Here is a 20,739-nt window from a genome sequence, read left to right on the forward strand (position 1 = left end):
GAGCAGGCCTGCTTCTGCTTCTCCAATGCAGGCAACCACAGCAGGCTCCAGTCATTTTTTTTTTTTTAAAGATTTATTTATTTATTATGTATACAGTATTCTGTCTGCATATATCCCTGAAGACCAGAAGAGGGCACCAGATTTCATTACAGATGGTTGTGAGGCACCATGTGGTTGCAGCAAATTGAACTCAGGACCTTTGGAAGAACAAACAGTGCTCTTAACCTCTGAGACATCTCTGCAGCCCCCTCTAAGGTCATTTTAAAGATCCTGAATACTGAAGCCACAGTCGCATCCTTGTTAGTGATCACTTTAGATCAGGACATTTTACCTGCTTGTGTGCAAATTACATCTGGAGCATGTGTACAAGACAAGGTCTAGCCCAGCTGGAATTTGTCACATACAAACTTGTGTTTGACTTCTACTTGTGTAGTGTCTAAAAGCTCAGGTGTAATCCCAGCATTTGGAAGGCTGAAGCGGGATTGTTAAACTCCATGTCCTCATTGAATACACAGCAGGACGTGGTCTCAAAAGAAAAAAAAGGGTTGAGGATTTAGCTCAGTGGTAGAGCCCTGGGTTGGGCCCTCAGCTCCGGGGCGGGGGAATAAAAAGGGCTAGAGATGGCTCAAAGCCGTTGCTCTTTCAGAGGACCTGGTGTTTGGTTCCCAACAGACACATGGACGCTCTCAACTATACCAAACTCCAGTTCCAGGGATCTGACGGCTTATGGCCATGGGCATCAGGCACGCACATGGTGCATATACATACATGGGGCGAAATAAAACACATTTAACACACCCGGCTACGACTGCATTTTCCAGACTGATAGGAACCCTCCAAAACAAACATAGACGGTATGCTAAGTTAAACCATTTTATTTGAGAAAAGTGGACACCCGAACCTTGCCATTTTCGTGGACGAAGGAGCGGCCGCCTCCAGATCCAGTGGAACCTGTGGAGAAATGACACTGTTAAGATCGATGTCACAAGCCGGGACGCGAGAGCGGCGAGGCGCTGCGGAGTGTAGGGGCCTGGGTTTCACCCTCCCACACTGGGGCAGCGGGCGGTGAGCTTAGGCCTCTGTGGCTCTGGGCGCCGAATCTCACCGCCGGCCACAGTCAAAGCCGAAGATGATTTTCAACGAACGCCCATTTACCGGGCCAACAGCGAACGCAGCATGAGACCGAAGGGCCGCAACCTACCTGGGCCGGGGAGCAGCTCCACGCTCTCACGATCACGTAGGAGGCCCGGAAGGCGCCGGCCAGAGCCTTTATAATCCCTCCCAGTCGGCGTAGGTTTCGGCTTCGGCGAGAGAATATGCGCAGGCGCAGGAGGCGGGACAACACGCAGCCAATTACAGCTTGCGGGTGAGCTGCACGAGCAGTCGAGTTATCGCGGCGCTTTGGTGCACTATAAAAACTCGCTTCGGCGCAGCCTCGCTCTTCTTCTTCTTCGGGAAGACACGTGAGTTTGTGTTCCTGGATTCTGGCTTTGGGGCCTGGGCCGTGGACATCCGTGGACATCCGCACGGGGACTCCCTTGGGCGGGGGATCCCGCATCGGAACCCCAAGTGACCGCAGGGCGTAGCACCCTGCTGATTTGCTTCCTTTTGTCTCTGCAGCAAATGGCGGACGACGCCGGTGCAGCGGGAGGGCCCGGAGGACCCGGGGGCCCGGGACTAGGAGGCCGCGGCGGCTTCCGCGGAGGATTCGGCAGCGGCCTTAGGGGCCGGGGCCGTGGTCGAGGCCGTGGCCGTGGCCGAGGCCGCGGGGCTCGTGGGGGTAAAGCTGAAGACAAGGAGGTAGGTCTGGGCCTTGGGCGGGGTCGGCCGCGCGCTCTGCATGGAGCCGCCTTTTGACTGATGGATGTCTTCCTGCAGTGGATTCCCGTCACCAAGCTGGGCCGCCTGGTTAAAGATATGAAGATCAAGTCCCTGGAGGAGATCTACCTGTTCTCCCTTCCCATTAAGGTACAAGACACCTCTGTGCTGAAACCTCGTTTGGGTGGGAAGGTTGCTATCGAGATGGCCACTTGGGTTTGCTGCCACATCCGTTATCATGGGATGAAGTGAGGACGACTTGGCTGTAGTCTCCTTTTCCGGCTAGTGACAGGAAGCTCTGAACATGTTTCCCACAAATTTCCTGTTTCAGGAGTCCGAGATCATTGACTTTTTCCTGGGCGCATCCCTAAAGGATGAGGTTCTAAAGATCATGCCAGTGCAGAAGCAGACTCGGGCTGGCCAGCGGACCAGGTTCAAGGTATTAAGTCTGTTCTTTGGCGAGGTGGAAATGTTTAAACAGTGTGACAGCAAAACTCTCTCGCTCTGCATGGTTACATTAGGTTTCACCCGTGTGACTTTCGTACCGGGAGAGAGAGAAAAAGAGTTCCTCAAGTACTTAGGATTGGCCTCAGAGTGGCCTCTCTTGCCTAGAGGAGCACCACAGGTCCTAGTTAGGATATGCCGGTTCTGTGAGGTGCTGCCAGTCATTTAACCTAAGTGTTTTCACAGGCTTTTGTCGCCATTGGGGACTACAATGGTCATGTTGGTCTTGGTGTTAAGTGCTCCAAGGAAGTAGCCACTGCCATCCGGGGGGCCATCATCTTGGCCAAGCTGTCCATTGTCCCTGTGCGGAGAGGCTACTGGGGGAACAAGATTGGCAAGCCCCACACTGTGCCGTGCAAAGTGACAGGCCGCTGTGGCTCTGTGTTGGTGCGTCTCATCCCTGCCCCCAGAGGCACTGGCATTGTCTCTGCTCCTGTGCCTAAGAAGTTACTGATGATGGCTGGTATTGATGACTGCTACACATCAGCCAGGGGCTGCACTGCCACCCTGGGAAACTTTGGTAGGTAGCTCACACAGTTGCTGTAGTTTCTCAGCTCTGATGCATCACACCAGCCCAGTGTGTGCTTGGCATATTTTTAAGGGAGAGGTGGTCTTCTCTGTTCCTAGGAGTGCAACAGATCCTTAGTGGGAGGGACTTTATAAAAATCAAGCCACCACTTTTACCCTTCTTTACTGTTTTGCAGCCAAGGCTACCTTTGATGCCATTTCCAAGACCTACAGCTACCTGACCCCCGACCTCTGGAAAGAGACTGTGTTCACCAAATCTCCTTATCAGGTATGCTGATTGATTGAGCTGGTATTGGCTGCCTTTGGCTTTCTTAAGATTAGGGGATGTGTTATATTAATGATGTCCCACTTCTCTTTTTAGGAATTCACTGACCATCTTGTGAAAACCCACACCAGAGTGTCTGTTCAGAGGACCCAGGCTCCAGCTGTGGCCACCACATAAGGGTTTTTGTGCAAGAAAAATAAAGTGAATTAAATCTGTTAATGGTTGTCTCCATTTTTTTTTGACCCATCTCCCCCCATGCTTGGTGAAAGTTTTACTTGAAGAGGACACCAAAAACAGACAGGGTGCACCCAGTCACTTTATTTCTGCAATGTAATGAGCTCTTGGAGTCTTAGGCAGCAGCCTTGGTGGCTTTTCTCTCTTCCAGCATCCTCTGCTTCTGCTTTGCCAGGCACTTCCTGGCAGAACAGTAGGCTCCCAGGTCATAATCTGTACAAGAGATAGGGTGCAATGAGCTTGTTACAGGCTTGGGGATCTGGGCAAGGCTTTAGTGGCTGGGAGAGCAGGACTCCAAACACTGGTGATATCTGAGAAAACCAGAAGTCAGGGTAGGATTCAGGCTGGGTTACTCACAGCGGTCATGGAAGGCCTTAGCCACCTGGTTGAACTGCTCCATTTCCTTGGCACAGTTCTGCTTTGAGCTCTCTCCTTCTCTCTGCTGACAAGCCTTAAGCCTCTCCTGGATGATGTTGACAATTTCCTGGTCAACTTTGCTGAAAGAAGAAAGAGATGTGTCTGTCTCAGCCCAGGGTCTGGGTCCTTTCCAGGGGGTGTGGATCAGTCAATTGTCCCCTGCTGTGCACTTACTAGTCCCTTTTCCATTGCATCTCAGCCTCATAGATACACGGGACGTCACCCTCTTGGCATTCTGTGAGGTCTGGCACACGTCGGTACTGCCGGTGATAGTAGTAGATTCTGTTCTTGGCGTGCTGTCGCTCAATGAACTCTGTGAAGAGAACACTAAACTCAAGGCCTGTCAGCTTAGACAGCCTTTAGCTAGGGGTCTAAAGTTCTATCAAGGACTGGCTAGAGAGGTTAACAGGTATCACCTTCAGTTGCATGAGATTTCACCTCATGCCTCTAAACACCTTACAGGGTAGGTCCTTATATAGAAAACATAACCCAGGGTTGTGAACACGGTTTAGAGTAGGCAAGGAAGCTCCATCAGGAATTCAACAAGACCCAATGTTTTCCACTGGTAAGTTAAAGAGCACAGAGCTCACACAGTCACACATTCTAAGATGCTACCAAGGGCTGGAGAGATGGCTCAGAGGTTAAGAGCACTGACTGCTCTTCCAGAGATCCTGAGTTCAATTCCCAGCAACCACATGGTGCTCACAACAATCTGTAATAAGGTCTGGTGCCCTCTTCTGGTTGCTCATACATGTTGTATACATAATAAATGAATAAATCTTAAAAATATGGAGCTGACCTTTACAGTAATGCACCTGGGGCTGGCTAGAAAACATCCACCTTTCTAACCCAAGGACCACCTGTAAACCAGGGGCAGTGACTTGTCTAATCCAAGCTACTGGGAAGCTGACAAAAATATTTGCTATGTTGTATTGGACAATAATGAAGATGCTGTCTCACAAAGACAATCCATAAACCATAGTCAGATCAACATTTCAAAGAGGGAAAAGCAAAAAAAAACCACCTGAGCATGCTCTGCACCCCAAATGCTGGACAAATGGGCCGCCTAATCAAATGAACAAAGGGCCCAACCATGCTGGCAAACAGGACCACCAAAGGTTGAATGGAGCATTCTCTGGGACCAGGGATAAAAAGCACAGCTATTTAAAACACCACTTTGCACGGGTGACACTGTGGCCCAAAGAGAACGAATGACCACCCTGACCATGCAGATGGATAGCAAATTGTCCATTTCAACAAGGGCTCCCTGATCGGCTACTTGTACACACTTAGCAAAGCTCCCTGGTGATGGGCTAGATTTCCGACCACTACTGTTTTGTCTTGTTTTGAAGTCTGGGTTTTTATGTGTAACCCTGGCCGTCCTGGAACTCGCACTTAAGAGTCACCTCCGCCTCCCCACTGCTGGGATTAAAGGCATGTGCCACCACCACCCGGCTTCCGGCTACCATCGTTTAAAAGAGCGACTGGGGTCGAGGGCTATGGGCAGGCTGTAGTCCTGGGAAAAATAGTCCTGTAGTCCTGGACTATTCCACGAGGGCGAAGGGAGGTCTTGGGAAGTGGTCTGGGGTGCAGCGGGGAAACAAAAGGTGACAGCTCGGTACCGGGGAGTCTCGGATACAGCAGAGCGTGTCCTAGGTGCACTGGGGAGGTTAAGAGACCATTTGCAAAAGAAATACAACGAAAAAGACAAAACAGTCAATTTGGACTCTGGGGCTCTGGATGCGGGGCAGCAACGTGCAGAGGGTGGTGGTTCCTGGGGACGGCTACTGGACGTGGGATCCGTGGGGTACCAGGATCTCCACCGAGCGGGCGCAATCCTAGACCCTGTACCTCTCACGAGGGTCACGGGCCGGTCCACGAAGAGGTCGAAGGCCTTCAAAAAGTAGGTCAGGGGATTGGGGAGCGAGGTTTGTGGCGAGGGAGCCGGCGTGCGGCGCGGGGGCTCGGGGTACACATCCTTGTCCCAAGAGTCCGGCATGGCTTCAGCCGACCTCCAATTCGCTCCGCGTCAGGACCAGCTCGGCCTGCCCAGGACGCGGGGACCTCTACGCCTGCGCGGAAAGGCGGCACCGCGCCTGCGCACGGTAGTCGCGGGGCACCATGGGATCGTGGCTCGCCTCTCGGGCACCCCCTTGTGGTTCCCAGCGCTATTGCACCGTGGCGTCCTGGTTTAGCTGGACAGAGTTCACCAGACGCCAGGAAATGTTTTGCTCTGACCTACCAGCTAAGATAAGGGAGCAAGGGGAACACGGCTTGGTAAGAGAACACACACAAATCAACGAATAATAGAAACACCAAACGCCCTCACTACTCAGGAAGCCACTCCAGACTGCTCCGCCCTCTGGCCTATCAGGGTTCTGCTGGTGGGTGCCCGTGAACCTGGGGGCTTCACTGAAGAGGCGGCGCTTGTCCCGTTGTAGTCCATGGAGGAAAAGGGTCTCTTACCCTAGGCACGGAGTGCTTTGCCCTGCTTCTGGGAGTTCTGTTCTAGTCCCGAGCTCTTGTGCCCCGAGTTGTTCACTGCCCGAACTCTGAGTTTATGCGTTTAGAACTGGTCTTGCAGCCTGGGCAGTGGAACCCCTCACCTGTCATCTTGGTGCTGGTCACATCCTGCCAGTGTTGGGGACTAAGAACATAGAGCTATCAGCTGCAGTGACTTACCAAATCTAGTATTACACAAAAGTCAGTTTATGACATCGAAGTCAGACCCACAAATCTTAACATTTGGTAGCATAGAATCTTAGTATCTAGTGCAAAACCACTATCCCTGAGGGACAAGCCTAGTGGACTCGGTGATTCTACAACTATAGAACTTTGATACTGTAACAATAGAATCTTGGGACTGAAAAATAGCTGGGCGGTTGTGGCGCACGCCTTTATGCCCAGCACTTGGGAAGCAGAGGCAGGCGAACTCTCTGTGAGTTCGAGGCCAGCCTGGGCTATAGAGTGAGTTCCAGGACAGGCACCAAAGCTACACAGAGAAACCCTGTCTCAAAAAAACCAAAAAAAAAAAAAAAAAGAAAAGAAAAGAAAAAGAATGCGGGTTGATGGCGGCAGCACACGTCTTTAATCCTGTCACTCTGGAGGCAGAGGCACGTGGATCTCCGAGTAAACGCTGTCTCAAACAAAACAAAACAAACAAACAAAAAGGAAAGAAAAAGAAGATAGTTTGGCACAGTGCAAACCTGTAGTAGGAGCTATGGAAGGGGCTGAGTTGGAATGATTTGAGTCAGGAGTTCAAGACCAGTTTGGGGAGCCAGATGTGTAGGTTCACACCTATAAGCCTGTCTGCCGTTTTGCTGGCAGAGGTAGAATTGCCCAGAATTCAAGGCCAGATGTGCTATAACGTGAGACCTTTTCTGAAAAGAAAAAGAAGGGGCTGGGGAGATGGCTTAGCAGTTAAGAGGTCTTTCAGAGAATCTAGGTTTGATACCCACCACTCAGGTTGTAACCAGCTGTAACTCCAGTTCCAGAGGTTCAAAGACATCAGGCACACAAATGATGCACAGATATAAATGCAGGCAAAACACCCATACACATAAGATGAAATTTAATTAAAACCCCAAAAAAAGGAGCTGGGCAGTGGTGGCGAATGCTTTTAATCTTAACACTCGGGAGGCAGAGGTAGATGGATCTCTGAATTTGAGGCCAGCTTGATCTACAGAGCTAGTTCCAGGACAGCCAAGGTTACACAGAGAAACCCTGTCTCGAAAAACCAAAAAAGGGAAAAAGCCAGGAGGGGGTGGTACATGCCTTTAAGCTCAGCACTTGTGAGGCAGAAGCAGGCTGATCTCTGAGTTCAAAGCCAGCTTGGTCCACAGAATGAGGTCCAGGACAGCTAGCCGCACAGAGAAACCTGGTCTCTAAAAACCTAAAGGACTTATATAATTTGCTGGGCAGTGGTGGTGCACGCCTTTACTCCCAGCATTTGGGAGGCAGAGGTAACTGGATCTCTGAGTTTGAGGCCAGTCTGGTCTACAGAGCGAGTTCCAGCCAAGGATAGACAGAAAACCCCTGTCTCCAAAAACCAAAAACCAAAAACCAAACCAAAGCAAAGCAAAAGGAAGAAGGAGGAGGAGGAGGAGGAAAGAAAAGAAAAGAAAGAAACAATAACAGAGCTAGGAGCATACCTCAGTTAATAGAGTGCTTGCCTAGCATGCACAAAGCCCTTGGTTTAATCTCCAGCACAGCATAAACCAGTCATAGTAATACACAACTATAATCCCAACACTTGCACTGGAATGTGGAGGCAGGAGGATCAGAAACTCAAAGTCATCCTCAGCTATATACCAAGTTCCAGGACAGCCTGTGATACATAAGACCTTGTTGAAAACAAAGACGCAAAGAAACATGAAATCAAATTCATTCAAGTGGCTGTTCTAGCTAGTTTTTTGTCAACTTGACACAAGCCAGAGTCATCTGAGAAGAGGGAGCCTCAACTGAGAAAACGCTTCCATCATATTGGCCTGTAGGTAAGCCTGTAGGGCACTTTCTTGATAATTGATGTGGGAGGGTCCAGCCCACTGTGGGTGGTCCTGGGTTCTATAAGAAAGCATTCTGAGGGGCTGGAGAGATGGCTCAGAGGTTAAGAGCACTGACTGCTCTTCCAGAGGTCCTGAGTTCAATTCCCAGCACCCGAATGGTGGTTCACAACCACCTGTAATGAGATCTGGTGCCCTCTTCTGTGTACATAATAAATAAATAAATCTTAAAAAAAGAAAAAAAAAAGAAAGCATGGTGAGTGAGCCGCATTCTTTCAGGCCTCTACTTCAGTTTCTTTCTTTCTGTATAGCCCTGGCTGTCTTGGAACTCGCTCTGTAGACCAGCCTGGCCTCGAACTCACAGAGATCTGCCTGCCTCTGCCTCTCAAGAAGCTGGGATTAAAGGCATGCGCCCGGCTTCTACTTCAATTTCTGCCTTCAAATTTTTGACTTGAGTTCTACCTTGCTTTCCCTCAGTGATGTGGACCATGATCAGGTCTTGTAAGCCAAATAAATTTTTTCCTCCTCAAGTTGCTTTTAATTATGATGCCTTTAAGTTTATTATTTTATTTTGTGTATGAGTGTTTGTATGTATGTCTTTGCTCGAGGTGAGAAGAGGATGTCAGATCCCCAGGGACTGGAGTTACAGACAGTTGTGAGCCACCATGTGGGTGCTGGGAATTGAACTCTAGTTTACAACTCTCAGGGCAGGAGACCTCTTTCCCAGACTCAGATTTTCCTTCTGGCTGTGGCCTGAGGACAGGACCCCCGTCATGTCACAGTGATCCTATTCTTGAAGAGTCACCACCCAGTCCCCAGGACCATAGAAGATAAAATGCCATCTCTGGTCCCAGGTGTTCTTACCACTGCAGGCTGCGCATTCGATGCCCATCTGATGCCCCTCCTAGGATTGTTCCTGGCACCAGAGGCCATGCTGGCTACAGGAGCCAGCCCAGGAGCCTGCCAGGTGCTAAATCTGGGATCTGGCAGTTGAGTGTTCTGGCCCTGTCATTCGGCCTCTGGTGCCTGGTGGGGAGGCCCCTTCCTGACCTGCAGGGACCGGCCATGGTCAGTGGGCTGGGGCTACACCCTGAACAAATTGGCATTCCAGGGGAGGGGGAAGGGACAGTCCTGGAGCTGTGAGGAATGGGTCTGGAGAGATAGCAGAGGGTCAGAGCTTTGCTTTTGGGCCTAGAAGGGGCATGAGGAGGAGAGGTCACGGTAGCCACCTGCCCCTGACATACTACCTTACTGTCTTGGACCCATCCAGGTCTTGCCAGGCCGAGTTCACAAGGGCAGGAAACCCGTGGTTGTAGAGACCCCGTCCTTACTTAGCCTCTACATCATCTGCATTCTGTTCTTTGTAGATGGGTGGGGTAGCAACGAGGACCCCCTGGACCTCTCCCTCAGGCCTCTAGCCCACATTCTATTTGGGGATGTTGAGTCGGCTGGATCATCCTGAAGCCACCCCTTGGGAGACCCCAGTTCTGAGCTCCTTTCTCTCACCCCTAGTCCCACCGGAAGTTCTCTGCCCCTCGACATGGACACCTGGGTTTCCTGCCCCACAAGAGGAGCCGGAGGCATAGGGGCAAGGTGAAGAGCTGGCCTCGGGATGACCCCAGCCAGCCTGTACACCTCACGGCTTTCCTGGGCTACAAGGCTGGCATGACCCACACCCTTCGAGAAGTGCACCGCCCTGGACTCAGTGAGTCATTGAGGGGGACGAAAGGCAGAGTGGGGAATGGAATCTTGCAAATGATAGGAGCCAGAACTGTTCTTGTGGTCCCAGGAAAGATGATGTCCTGTGGGTGGGGATTGCTCTTAGGACAGGCAGGATCCATGCTGAACTTTGTCAAGCCCTGGCCATGAGCAATGCCTGGAGACAGGGTTTCTGACAGTTGAGGCATGGAGAGGCTAGCAAAGTGGTCCCAGGTAGTAAGTGGAGCTACTGGGATTCAAAGTGGGCACCTCGTTGGGGCTCAGGATTGTAATCCTAGCTACTTGGGATACTGAGGCAGGAGGATCACAAGTTCAAGGCCAGCCTGAGTAACTTAGTTAGCTTCTGTCTCAAAATAAAGGTTAAAAAAAAGATTTGGGGATGTGGCTCAATGGCAGAATGCTTACCTTGTATGCTCAAAGTCCTAGGTTCAATTCCCAGTATTGCTAAAAATAATGTAACAGAAATTTAAGAATTGGGTTACTCCATCTTTCTTAAAGCCTCCTGTGTAGTGTCTATGTATAGAACTTTAGAACATATATTTTAGAAGAGCTAGGTTACAGATGTGGATTGCTGTGTGACAGACATTCTATCCTGCAGGGAAACTCCTTAAGCAGGAAGGTAAACAACTCAAAACAGTTCAAGAAAGTCCGAGATATTGACCAGATTTACTAGGCAGGAGTAAGCAATAAAAGTTGAGCATATTCCCCCCCCCCCTCAGAGGGGCAGAACTGACCTACAAAGAAAACTCTCAGATGTCTGGAAGAAGTGGGAAGCAGTGGAGCTGCCTGGAAGAGGTTAAGATGAGAATGAGGTTTAGACACTCCATCGTGCTGAGCTGCCTGTGGGCTGTGCGGTGTGCTCCAGGTTTCCAGCTTTGGTGAGCTGTCACCCATGCTGGAGTGGGTTTTGGTGATGCAGCTGTCTTTGAGTCATTTCTGTCCCTGTAAGTGACCCCTCACCCATATTCCTGTAAGTGACCCCAGTACAATTCATTGGTTCACCAAGTTGGACTTTGGTGGTATCTGTACTTTGATCTGTTGTAGATGTGAGAGCACAGTATCCCCAGAAAAAGTTTTGTCCCACAAGATATAGTTCAATCCTTTATACTGTTTGCCCTGGTTTGCTGTTAAAAGACTCAGTTTTAATTATGCAAGTGCATAAGTTTGTATGGGAGTTATGAGCACATGAATGCAAGTTTGCAGAGACCAGAAGAGGGTGTTAGATATCCTGGAGCTAAGGTTAAAGGTGGCTGTGCTCTCTAATTTTATGTCAAAGTGACACAAGCTTGTGTCATTTGGGAAGAGAAAAACCTAACTTAAAAAAAAAAGCCCCCATAAGAATGGCCTGTGGTGCATTTTTAAAAAATTAATGATTGGTGTGCAAGGGCCCAGCTCACTGTGAGCAGTGCCATCCCTAAGCTGGTGGTCCTGGGTGCTATAAAAACAGGCGGAGAAGCAAGCCAGTAAGCAGCACTCCTCCATGGCCTCCGTTTCTGTTCTTGCCTCTGGATTCTTGTCCCACTTGAGTTCCTACTCTGACTTCCCTCAGAGATGGACTATGACCTGAGAGTTGTAAACTGAAATAAACCCTTTCCTCTCCAAGTTACTTGGGTCATGAGGTTTTATTACAGCAACAGGAAACACTAAGCCAGCCAACATGTGTGCTAGGAACCAAACTTGGATCTTCTGAAAGAGCAGTGTGTGTGTGTGTGTGTGTGTGTGTGTGTGTGTGTGTGTGTGTGTGTGTGTGTTTTCTGAGACAGGATTTCACTGTGTAGCTCTGGCTGTCCTGGAACTCACTCTGTAGACCAGGCTAGCCTTGAACTTGCAGAGAGCTGCCTATCAGTCTCCTGAGTGCTGGGATTAAATGCACTACCACCAGCTGGGCCAGTCTTTGTTTTCGATGTAGGGTCTCCTTATATCACAGGTTTGAAATGGCCCCTCTGCCTGTTTCCTGAGTGCTCGGATTATAGGCATTCGTACTGTGTACATTCAGCTTCCCTAAATTCTGTTGCATGCACTTATGTGCCACTTGTGAAAATTTGTGTGACAGACTTTTCCTGGGGAGATGACACACACACACACACACACACACACACTCACTCTAGATAGGGAGCTCATGGCAGACCAAACTCCAACTTGATGAATCGTTTTTACTGGGGTTACTTAAGGAATATGGATGAGGGGTTGGTTACTTACAAGAGCTGAAATGACTCAAAGACATCTGCATTATCAAGGCCCACCCCAGCATGGGTGACAGGTCACAAAAGCTGGGAACCTGGAGCACACAGCACAGCCTGCAGGCAGCTCAATAGGTCGGAAAGTGGCCTTTCCACGTGGCTCAGTCGTTTGAGCCCCTCCAGGCAGTTCAGATGCTGTTTCTCCTAGGCTTTTGGGCTGGGCTGGGCTGTTTCCAGTTGGCCGGGCTTGTCTGAGAGTTTGCTTTGTAGTGTGGCTTGTCTCAATGTGATTGATGCTCAGCAGTCTTCAGTGTTTATATACTCTTGGGGAGTGAGGGTCCTAGTGAATCTGGTCAGTTTCAGGACTTCATGAAATTATTCGGAGCTGTTTATTTACTGTTTGACTGTGTTACTTAAGTATCTCATCTTCCCTTAGAATGTTCTGGTGTTTGACCTCCCTGTAAAACACCTCCTCTCTTTGTTGAAAATAGATTCTTGGGGCTGGAGAGATGGCTCAGCAATTGGGAGCACTGGCTGCTCTTCCAAAGGACCTGAGTTCAATTCCCAGCAACCACATGGTGGCTCACAACCATCTGTAATGAGATCTGGTGGCTTCTTCTGGTGTGTAGGCAGAATACTGTATACATAATAAATAAATAAATCTTAAAAAAAGAAAAGAAAAGAAAAGAAAAGAAGTTAACCTTTGAGCTGGGCATGGTGGCACACGCCTTTAATCCTAGCACTCGGGAGGCAGAGGCAGGAGGATCTCTGTGAGTCTGAGGCCAGCCTGGCCTGCCAAGCAGGTTCCAGGTCAGCCAAGACTCTGTTACACAGAGAAACACTGTCTTGAAAAACAAAAACAAAAACAAAAAAGAAAAGAAAAGAAAAAAAAGAAAAAAAATTTCCCTCTACCTGGGTTTTTGTTTTGTTTTTGAGACATGTTTCTTTGTGTACCCTAGTTGTCCTTGAACTCATTCTGGCCTTGAAATCAGAGGTCAACCTGCCTCCAAGTGCTGGGATGAAAGGCATTCAACACTCTACTCAGCTCTCAAAAGTTTTTTTTTTTTGTTGTTGTTAGTTTTTTTTTTTTTTAAGATTTATTTATTATGTATACATAAGAGGGCTCCAGATCTCATTACAGATGGTTGTGAGCCACCATGTGGTTGCTGGGAATTGAACTCAGGACCTCTGGAAGAACAGTCGGTGCTCTTAACCTCTGAGCCATCTCTCCTGCCCTTGTTTTTTTTTTTTTTTTTTTTTTTTTGAGACAAGGTTTCTCTGTGTAACAGCTCTGGCTGTCCTTGAATTTACAGAGATCCACCTGCCTCTGCCTCCAGAGTGCTGGGATTAAAGGCATGCACCAGCACCTCCTGGCTCCAAATGAAGGTTTTAACCTAGGACAGTGGTCCTGAACTTGTGGGCCTTGACCCCTCTGGTGGTCAAACAATCCTTTCACAGGGGTTGTATATCATATATTTACAATTCATAACAGTAGCAAAATTACAGTTATGAAGTAGCAATGAAAATAACTTTATAGTCAGGGTCACCACAAGCTGAGGAACTGTATTAAAGGGTTGAAGCATTAGGAAGGTTGAGAGCCACTGATCTAGGAGGAAACTAGTACACCACACTACCTAGTCCAGATGCCCAGCACCTCTACCCTGGTGTGCCCTAGGCTGTCCTGAGATAGCCACATCCCCTCTGGCCCTCTCCAGCCCTTCGCTGCTTCCGCTCTCCCCCCTGTGCCTGGTGTTTCCTCTCCTGCTGTCTTGGCTCTCCCGCCCTCTCTCCTTCCTTCCTTCCACCACATTCTCCCTCCTTTCTTTCCTTTATTCCTTCCTTCTTTTCCTCTTTCCCTTCCTTGTCTCTCTCCTTCCGTCTCCCCTTCTTTCCCTCCTTCCTTGTCCATTCTTCCTTCCTCTCTCCTTTCTTCCAGTTTCCTTCCTTCCTTCACTTTGAGAACATATATTTCAGTTGAGCATGGTGGCCGATGCCCATCATCCCCACACTTGTCACAAAGTCAAGGCTGTCCTCAATTACACAGCAAGTTCAAAGACAGCCTGGGGCTACAGGAGACTCTCCCTCAAAATAAACCCAAATAAAATAAAACCCCATGATGAAACCCATGGCAGACTAAGACTATCCATGAAATGATGGGTTTCTAGGCTTCCTTAGTACTTATGACACTATATTTAGAATTATTGAAAGTAAAAAAAGATTATGGTGGTCTAACTACAGTCAGCTGGGCAGCAGCTCTGTCTCTTGGGCTGCCTGAGTAGTTGGCCCTCTTGCTCCCTTCCCCATTGGCTGAGAAGGTCCCTTCAACTCCTGTTCCTTGGTCTAAACAGAAATTTCCAAGCGAGAGGAGGTAGAAGCTGTAACAATTGTGGAGACACCGCCGTTGATGGTGGTGGGTGTGGTGGGCTACGTGGCCACTCCCCGAGGTCTGCGGAGCTTCAAGACCATCTTTGCTGAACATCTCAGCGATGAGTGCCGCCGTCGCTTCTACAAGGATTGGTGAGAGCCTAGCTCCAGCTGGGCCAGAGCAGGGAAGCGGGGAGCCAGCCAGGCAGAGAGTATGTGTGGTGCCTTCAACTCAGCAAGACAGGAAGGAGGATCAGAGAGCTGGAGAGGAGCCTGGGATCCAGAAATGGGAGGAACCGAATATTCAGATCTTCAGGGCTGGGCTGGTGAGGTGACTCAGGGTAAAGGTGTTTGCTGTCAAGCCTGCCAACCTGTGTAGATCTCTGGAGTAGGGCGGGAGGAGAGCACTGACTCTTGAGTTGTCCCTTGACCACCCCTCATGTGCACTATGGTGTTTGTACACATATACACACTATATATGAAAGTAAGTGTAAAAAATTAAAGTTGGGCTGGAGAGATGGCTCAGCGGTTAAGAGCACTGGCTGCTCTTCCAGAGGTCATGAGTTCAATTCCCAGCAACCACATGGTGGCTCACAACCATCCATAATGAAATCTGGTGCCCTCTTCTGGCCTGCAGATATACCTGCAGACAGAACACTGTATACATAATAAATAAATAAATCTTTAAAAAAAAAAGCATCCAAAAAATTTAAAATTATCAGGGTTATTATATTCATGGGGCTAATTTGGTGAAATTTCAGAATTGACCTATGTGTACTAGAAGCCAAAGTAAAAAGAAAAACAGCCAACTAAGTTCTTACAATGCTGGGCAAGGTGGTGCACACTTTTAATCCCAGCACTCAGGAGGCAGAGGCAGGCAGATCTCTGTGAGTTTGAGGCCAGCCTGGGCTACAGAGCGAGTTCCAGGACAGCCAGGACTGTTACACAGAGAAACCCTGTCTCGAAAAACTAACAAAACACCACCACCACCACCACCACACGCACACACACACACACACACACACACACACACACACACACACACACGCACACTGGCCTTTTTAGGCCTCTGACCTTCTGTGGACTAAGTCTTGAGAGGGAAGGCCCACCTCCCTGCCTGGGGAACTTCATTCTTTCAATATCTTATGGAGACATGGGCCCAGCCTAGCCCTCACCTTCTGTGGGAATTAATGAATAGAAGCCCCAGCATCGGTGCAGGACTGTATGACCAAGGGCGAGTTGGCTGACATCTTGAGTCCCTTGCATGCCATGGGTAGGTGAAGGGTGTAGAGTTGCTGCTCCACTCCCCGCCCCTCCCCCCTTCCCCGACTCCCTGAAGTGCCTGGTGAACATCAAGGATGCTGTTTTTACTATTTGTACTGTGAATTTGCTCTTCACCCAGAGTTTAGCCTCTGGGAACTGTGGCTTCTTCATCTCTAGGATAGAGCTCATCATTCTTTCTACCTTCTAGAGCCCCAGTGAGGGTTGGGAATGGTGTCTGCCTAACTGGAGGCACAGCATTTGCCCACAGTGTCTGAAGGAGGCATTAGAGGTTCGATTACTGCTGGGCACATGCCTGTAAAATCCCAGTACTTTACAAGGATCAGGAGTATTAGTCCAGCCTGGGTGACATAGTGGGACCCTCTTGAGACACACATACCCACACACATAGAAAGAGGACAAACAGGGAGGGAGGCAAGGAGGGAGAGAAAATGATTCAGAATGGTGACTGGGAACATCCCAGGCTCTTAGGGAAGTCCTAGGCCAGGGCTCTTGCTTGGTGGGCTGCAGGTAGGGTAAGGCAGGCAGGGCAATGTAGGGAGCTCCCTGGCTGGGGCTTGAGCACTCTTGTGTGGCTCAGGCACAGGAGTAAGAAGAAAGCCTTTACCAAAGCCTGCAAGAGGTGGCGAGACTCCAGCGGCAAGAAGCAGCTGCAGAAAGACTTTGCCGCCATGAAGAAGTACTGCAAGGTCATCCGGGTCATTGTCCACACCCAGGTCAGTCCAGCCCCCAGCTTCAGCCCCATCCAACCTTCGGGTGCCTTCTCCCATCCCCCACCTCCAAATGAAGTGCTCTGACAAATGTCAGCTCAAAAATAGCAGCAGCCCTGGGCACAGGCTCAAGATCTGCCCAGCTACCCCCTAGCCACTCTTGTCCCTGAGTTGAGAGGTCACTGGAATGAGATGTTTTATGTCAGTGTAATCAACAGCTGGAGTGTCCCATAGGCAACTCAGGTACCCAAATGTCCTGAAAGGCTGAGTCTTCAGCTGAAAGTCCAGCATGGAGAATTGGCTGTACCTGGGGTCCAGCTTGATGCTGACTGAAATTTAACCAGAATAGTCATTTTGGAATTTTCCTATGCATCTTCCGAGAAGTATTCCCCAGCAGCAACCCTGTCCCCACTCCTCCTGGGCACCCCCACTCTCTGAACACAGGCTCCTGTTACTCTCATGCCTGCAGCTCATGGGTAAGCAAGTCAGTGCTTGATCTTTACCAGTCTGACCTCTAGGGACCATGGAGGCAGGGGTCACGCTCCACTCATCCAATTCCCCTGTGGGCCCAGGGCATAACACAAGCCTGGTATACAGTAGGAGCTTTGTCAATACTTTCTGAATACTATGCTGTGATCTAGCTGGTGTCTCTCCACTTGTATGTCCTTTTAGCCTGTGATGCTGATAGCAGCCAGAGTTGTTTAATGGTCTAGTTAGCAACTTAGAGTTGGGAGAAAGTTGGAGCCCAGTCCTACATCTGCCTGACTCTGGCACCCTCAGGCTCTCCTCTGGCTAGATTGTCCCATCAACTTTCCAACAACTTTCCTGACACGGGGCCTTTTCGCATGCTGCTTCTTCCCATAAACTCACCTGGATCTTTGCCTAGTGACTTTTTGCTGCTAATGGTCACTCCTCAGAGAAGAACATTCTACCTGAGGTGCTGCCCGACGTTTATTGGAACACTGAGCCCTCTCCAAGAGTTTACTTGGCTTTTATCTGTCCTCAAAGGAGCTGGTGGGACTCCCTGAGATATGGGATGCTGTCTGCTCAATCTGTGCTGTATCTACAGCAGCCAGCATGTGGCAGGCACATAATAATGTCTGTGAATAAATACAAGTGGGGAAGACTTCAGGTTACCAGTGGGCTAGCCTTCTGCAGGTGTGTGTGGCTTGGGACTGACTTCTCTGCTGTGCCTTGCAGATGAAGCTGCTGCCCTTTCGGCAGAAGAAGGCCCACATCATGGAGATTCAGCTGAATGGTGGTACTGTGGCTGAGAAGGTGGCCTGGGCTCAGGCACGGCTGGAGAAGCAGGTGCCTGTACACAGTGTGTTCAGCCAGAGTGAGGTCATTGATGTCATTGCTGTCACCAAGGGCCGGGGTGTTAAAGGTAGGGCCTGGTAGAGATGGTAGCTCCAGGGAAGACGTTTGGTGGGGTCTAGAGTGGCCTCTTAGCCTCCAGCCCTTCCTACCTACAGGGGTCACTAGCCGCTGGCATACCAAGAAGCTGCCAAGGAAGACCCACAAAGGCCTGCGCAAAGTGGCCTGCATTGGTGCCTGGCACCCTGCCCGAGTAGGCTGCTCTATCGCCCGGGCCGGGCAGAAGGGTTACCACCACCGTACAGAGCTGAACAAGAAGGTGTGTCCATAGCTCTGAGGGGGTCTCTAGTGGGATGGCATGACTCAAACACTGACTGGGTTCATGAACTATCATTACTAGTCTAGAGTCTGAGCATCTGTGCTGGGGGTGTGTGTGCGGTCATGTTTCCAGCCTAAAACCCACCTCTGGCCCCTCCTGATGTTTTCCTGGTAGATCTACCGAATTGGCCGGGGCCTGCACATGGAAGATGGGAAGATGGTCAAAAACAATGCGTCCACCAGCTATGATGTAACTGACAAGTCTATCACACCGCTGGTGAGGCGAGATGGCCAGGCTACGAATGGGGTCTAATGGGGGTTGGGGGACAGGCCCTACCTGGGTGCCATTCTGCTGCAAGAGTCCCATCATCTATGCTCCTCAACTGGATATTGCTCCCACCCCCACCAGACTCAGGGTCTTGGCCGGAGGTCAGTGATGGGGGGCCTGATTTGGCAGTGAGCAACTACTTGGAAGCCCCAAGCCTTGTTGTTCCTGCACCCTTCACACCTGCAGAGAGAACTGCATACAGCAGTAGCCAATGCTGGCCCCCGACTCCCTATATAGCTAGCTGAGGATGACCTTGAAATTCTGATCCTCCTGTTTTTACCATCTGAGTGCCGAGAGCATATGGGTATGCCATACACTCAATTTTTGCTCTGTGTAGCCCTGTCTGTCCTGGGACTTGCTCTGTAGACTAGGGTGGACTTGAACTCCTCCTGCCTCCTCCCAAGTGCTGGGATTAAAGGCATGTTCCACCATGACTGACTAGCACTCTATTTTTTAATGTGGCGCTCAGGATCGAACATAGGGCCTCATGCATGCTAGGGTAGCATTCTTCCAACTGAGCCAGGGACTCATTGTTACTCTTAAGTGATCGCTGCCTCAAGTGTTGGATTTACAGGTTTATACCACCATGCTCAGCATCCCCAAACTTCTGAGCCCCAGTGTCCCCCACAAAAAGGCATATTGTTAAGTGAGATAAGACAGGAAGAATACTTAGTATATGGCTCAGATGCTGCTGCCCTGGAGTGAGCCACTGTGAGGCATTGTCCCTGCACCCTGGGGTCTGGGCATGAGGCTCCTTCATATCACGGCCCCCTAACTGTCTGCCCTGTACCTGGCTTGGTTTGCTCTGTCTCCCTGTAGGGTGGCTTCCCCCACTATGGGGAAGTGAACAATGACTTCATTATGTTAAAAGGCTGCATTGCAGGTACCAAGAAGCGGGTGATCACACTGAGGAAGGTGAGTGCCGCAAGGCAAGCTGGTCAGTGGGCTCCGGACGGACGCCTTTTCAGTCCTTTAGCCTGCTCGGAGGGGGGCTGGGTTGGTGGGAGAGTAAAGGCAGAGGTCTGGCAGGAGCGAGGGAGCGAGGGAGTCCTTCCCGGTGTGGACTGGCGCTCATGGGAGTTGGGGCTCTCTATCCTTGACATCTCTTCTCTCTTGGATTCCCAGTCCCTCCTAGTGCACCACAGCCGCCGGGCTCTGGAGAATATTGAGCTCAAGTTCATTGACACCACTTCCAAGTTTGGCCACGGACGCTTCCAAACAGCGCAGGAGAAGAGGGCCTTCATGGTGAGCTAGTCCCACCTGTTCTCTGGGTCCCAAACTCCGCTTGTTTCGGAGAGGAACTGGAAGAAGGTGCTTTTAGGGGCTCATAGAGCAGGCCCTGGGAGCCCTGGTGGCGGTCGTGGGCAGTGTTTCTTTCTTTTTAAAGATTTACTTATTTATTATGTATACAGTGTTCTGTCTGCATATATCCCTGCAGACCAGAAGAGGGCACCAGATCTCATTACAGATGGTTGTAAACTACCATGTGGTTGCTGGGAATTGAACTCAGGACCTCTGGAAGAGCAGTTAGTGCTCTTAATCTCTGAGCCATCTCTCCAGCCCAAGGTTTTTTTTTTTTTTTTTTTTTTTGGTTTTTCGAGACAGGGTTTCTCTCTGTAGCTTTGTGCCTGTCCTGGAACTCACTCTGTAGCCCAGGCTGGCCTTGAACTCACAGAGGTCCGCCTGGCTCCACCTCCCGAGTGCTGGGATTACAGGCGTGCGCCACCACCGCCCGGCTGTGGGCAGTGTTTCTTTACTGACTCTCGTGACTAACGCTCCTCCTGTCCCTCTACCTTAACCAGGGCCCCCAAAAGAAGCATCTGGAGAAAGAGAAGCCGGAGACCTCGGGAAACATATAAGATGCCTGGAATGGAGCACACTTGCGAGTGCTCCTGCTGCCTGTCCTGTCCTTTTTGTCTAATAAAGTCCTGAGGCAACTCTTTAAGCCTGGTTCGGAGGTTGCGGGGGTCGGGGCGCCAAAAGGCGGGCCGACATCTCAGGGCGCAAGGTTTACCCCCGGATTAGGGCGGAGTAGGGATGCAGCAGGGTGTCCGGGCCATTACCCCTGGGGTCCTGGGGTCTAGCAGCCCTACTGAAGCTGCCTGAGCCCGGGCTTCTGCCGGAGAAGACACGCTCCGCGGAAGAGGCTCTCTGGGCGGGGCCTTCTGGAGGCGGAAGTGGAGACCTGGTTCCCGGGAGGGATTGGTTGGATGGGTGGGGTTTAGGGCCTACCGGAGGAAAGACTCGTGGAGGG

General features: G+C 50.2%; 3 protein-coding genes, 1 long non-coding RNA gene and 2 other non-coding genes across 6 annotated transcripts; 3 read left to right on the forward strand and 3 right to left on the reverse strand.

Annotated features, from left to right (window-relative positions):
- Nucleotides 1-859: 859 nt before the first annotated feature.
- On the reverse strand, nt 860-1,315 carry LOC118590338. Its single transcript, XR_004945729.1, has 2 exons — nt 1,202-1,315; nt 860-951 (listed from the first exon to the last, which is right to left on the reverse strand). It is a non-coding gene; the product is annotated as an uncharacterized LOC118590338 (long non-coding RNA).
- On the reverse strand, nt 1,019-1,145 carry LOC118590552. Its single transcript, XR_004945836.1, has one exon. It is a non-coding gene; the product is annotated as a small nucleolar RNA ACA64 (small nucleolar RNA).
- A 282-nt stretch (nt 1,316-1,597) lies between the features above and the next one.
- On the forward strand, nt 1,598-3,334 carry Rps2 (ribosomal protein S2). The gene is made up of 6 exons (XM_036198263.1): nt 1,598-1,800; nt 1,879-1,968; nt 2,150-2,257; nt 2,509-2,842; nt 3,027-3,118; nt 3,212-3,334. The coding sequence occupies exons 1-6, from the start codon at nt 1,624-1,626 to the stop codon at nt 3,290-3,292; spliced, it is 882 nt and encodes a 293-aa protein (XP_036054156.1). The 5' UTR covers nt 1,598-1,623; the 3' UTR covers nt 3,293-3,334.
- LOC118590513 lies at nt 2,312-2,445 on the forward strand. The gene has a single exon (XR_004945803.1). It is a non-coding gene; the product is annotated as a small nucleolar RNA SNORA64/SNORA10 family (small nucleolar RNA).
- A 79-nt stretch (nt 3,335-3,413) lies between the features above and the next one.
- Nucleotides 3,414-5,869, reverse strand: Ndufb10 (NADH:ubiquinone oxidoreductase subunit B10). Its single transcript, XM_036197025.1, has 4 exons — nt 5,618-5,869; nt 3,941-4,079; nt 3,707-3,846; nt 3,414-3,562 (listed from the first exon to the last, which is right to left on the reverse strand). The coding sequence occupies exons 1-4, from the start codon at nt 5,763-5,765 to the stop codon at nt 3,465-3,467; spliced, it is 525 nt and encodes a 174-aa protein (XP_036052918.1). The 5' UTR covers nt 5,766-5,869; the 3' UTR covers nt 3,414-3,464.
- Nucleotides 5,870-9,281: 3,412 nt separating this feature from the next.
- On the forward strand, nt 9,282-20,426 carry Rpl3l (ribosomal protein L3 like). The gene is made up of 10 exons (XM_036198081.1): nt 9,282-9,336; nt 9,781-9,973; nt 14,516-14,684; nt 16,393-16,528; nt 17,723-17,909; nt 17,998-18,158; nt 18,333-18,434; nt 19,305-19,400; nt 19,611-19,730; nt 20,288-20,426. Exons 1-10 carry the CDS (start codon nt 9,334-9,336, stop codon nt 20,342-20,344), a joined length of 1,224 nt encoding a protein of 407 aa, XP_036053974.1. The 5' UTR covers nt 9,282-9,333; the 3' UTR covers nt 20,345-20,426.
- The last annotated feature ends 313 nt before the right edge of the window (nt 20,427-20,739 follow it).

The sequence above is a fragment of the Onychomys torridus genome, chromosome 8 (assembly GCF_903995425.1).
Source record: "Onychomys torridus chromosome 8, mOncTor1.1, whole genome shotgun sequence".
Lineage (NCBI taxonomy): Eukaryota > Metazoa > Chordata > Mammalia > Rodentia > Cricetidae > Onychomys > Onychomys torridus.

Bases quoted from the DNA above. Each gene is read 5' to 3' on its own strand.
- Rps2 (XM_036198263.1), top strand. From the start codon at position 1,624: ATGGCGGACGACGCCGGTGCAGCGGGAGGGCCCGGAGGACCCGGGGGC. The intron at 1,969-2,149 runs GTACAAGACACC...TTCCTGTTTCAG, and splicing joins TGTTCTCCCTTCCCATTAAG to GAGTCCGAGATCATTGACTT. The intron at 2,258-2,508 runs GTATTAAGTCTG...GTGTTTTCACAG, and splicing joins GCCAGCGGACCAGGTTCAAG to GCTTTTGTCGCCATTGGGGA.
- Ndufb10 (XM_036197025.1), bottom strand. From the start codon at position 5,765: ATGCCGGACTCTTGGGACAAGGATGTGTACCCCGAGCCCCCGCGCCGC. The intron at 4,080-5,617 runs GTACAGGGTCTA...TTCTCTTCACAG, and splicing joins GCCCGTGACCCTCGTGAGAG to AGTTCATTGAGCGACAGCAC. The intron at 3,847-3,940 runs GTAAGTGCACAG...TTCTTCTTTCAG, and splicing joins ATGCAATGGAAAAGGGACTA to CAAAGTTGACCAGGAAATTG.
- Rpl3l (XM_036198081.1), top strand. The intron at 9,974-14,515 runs GTGAGTCATTGA...TGGTCTAAACAG, and splicing joins AGTGCACCGCCCTGGACTCA to AAATTTCCAAGCGAGAGGAG. The intron at 18,159-18,332 runs GTGTGTCCATAG...TTTTCCTGGTAG, and splicing joins GTACAGAGCTGAACAAGAAG to ATCTACCGAATTGGCCGGGG.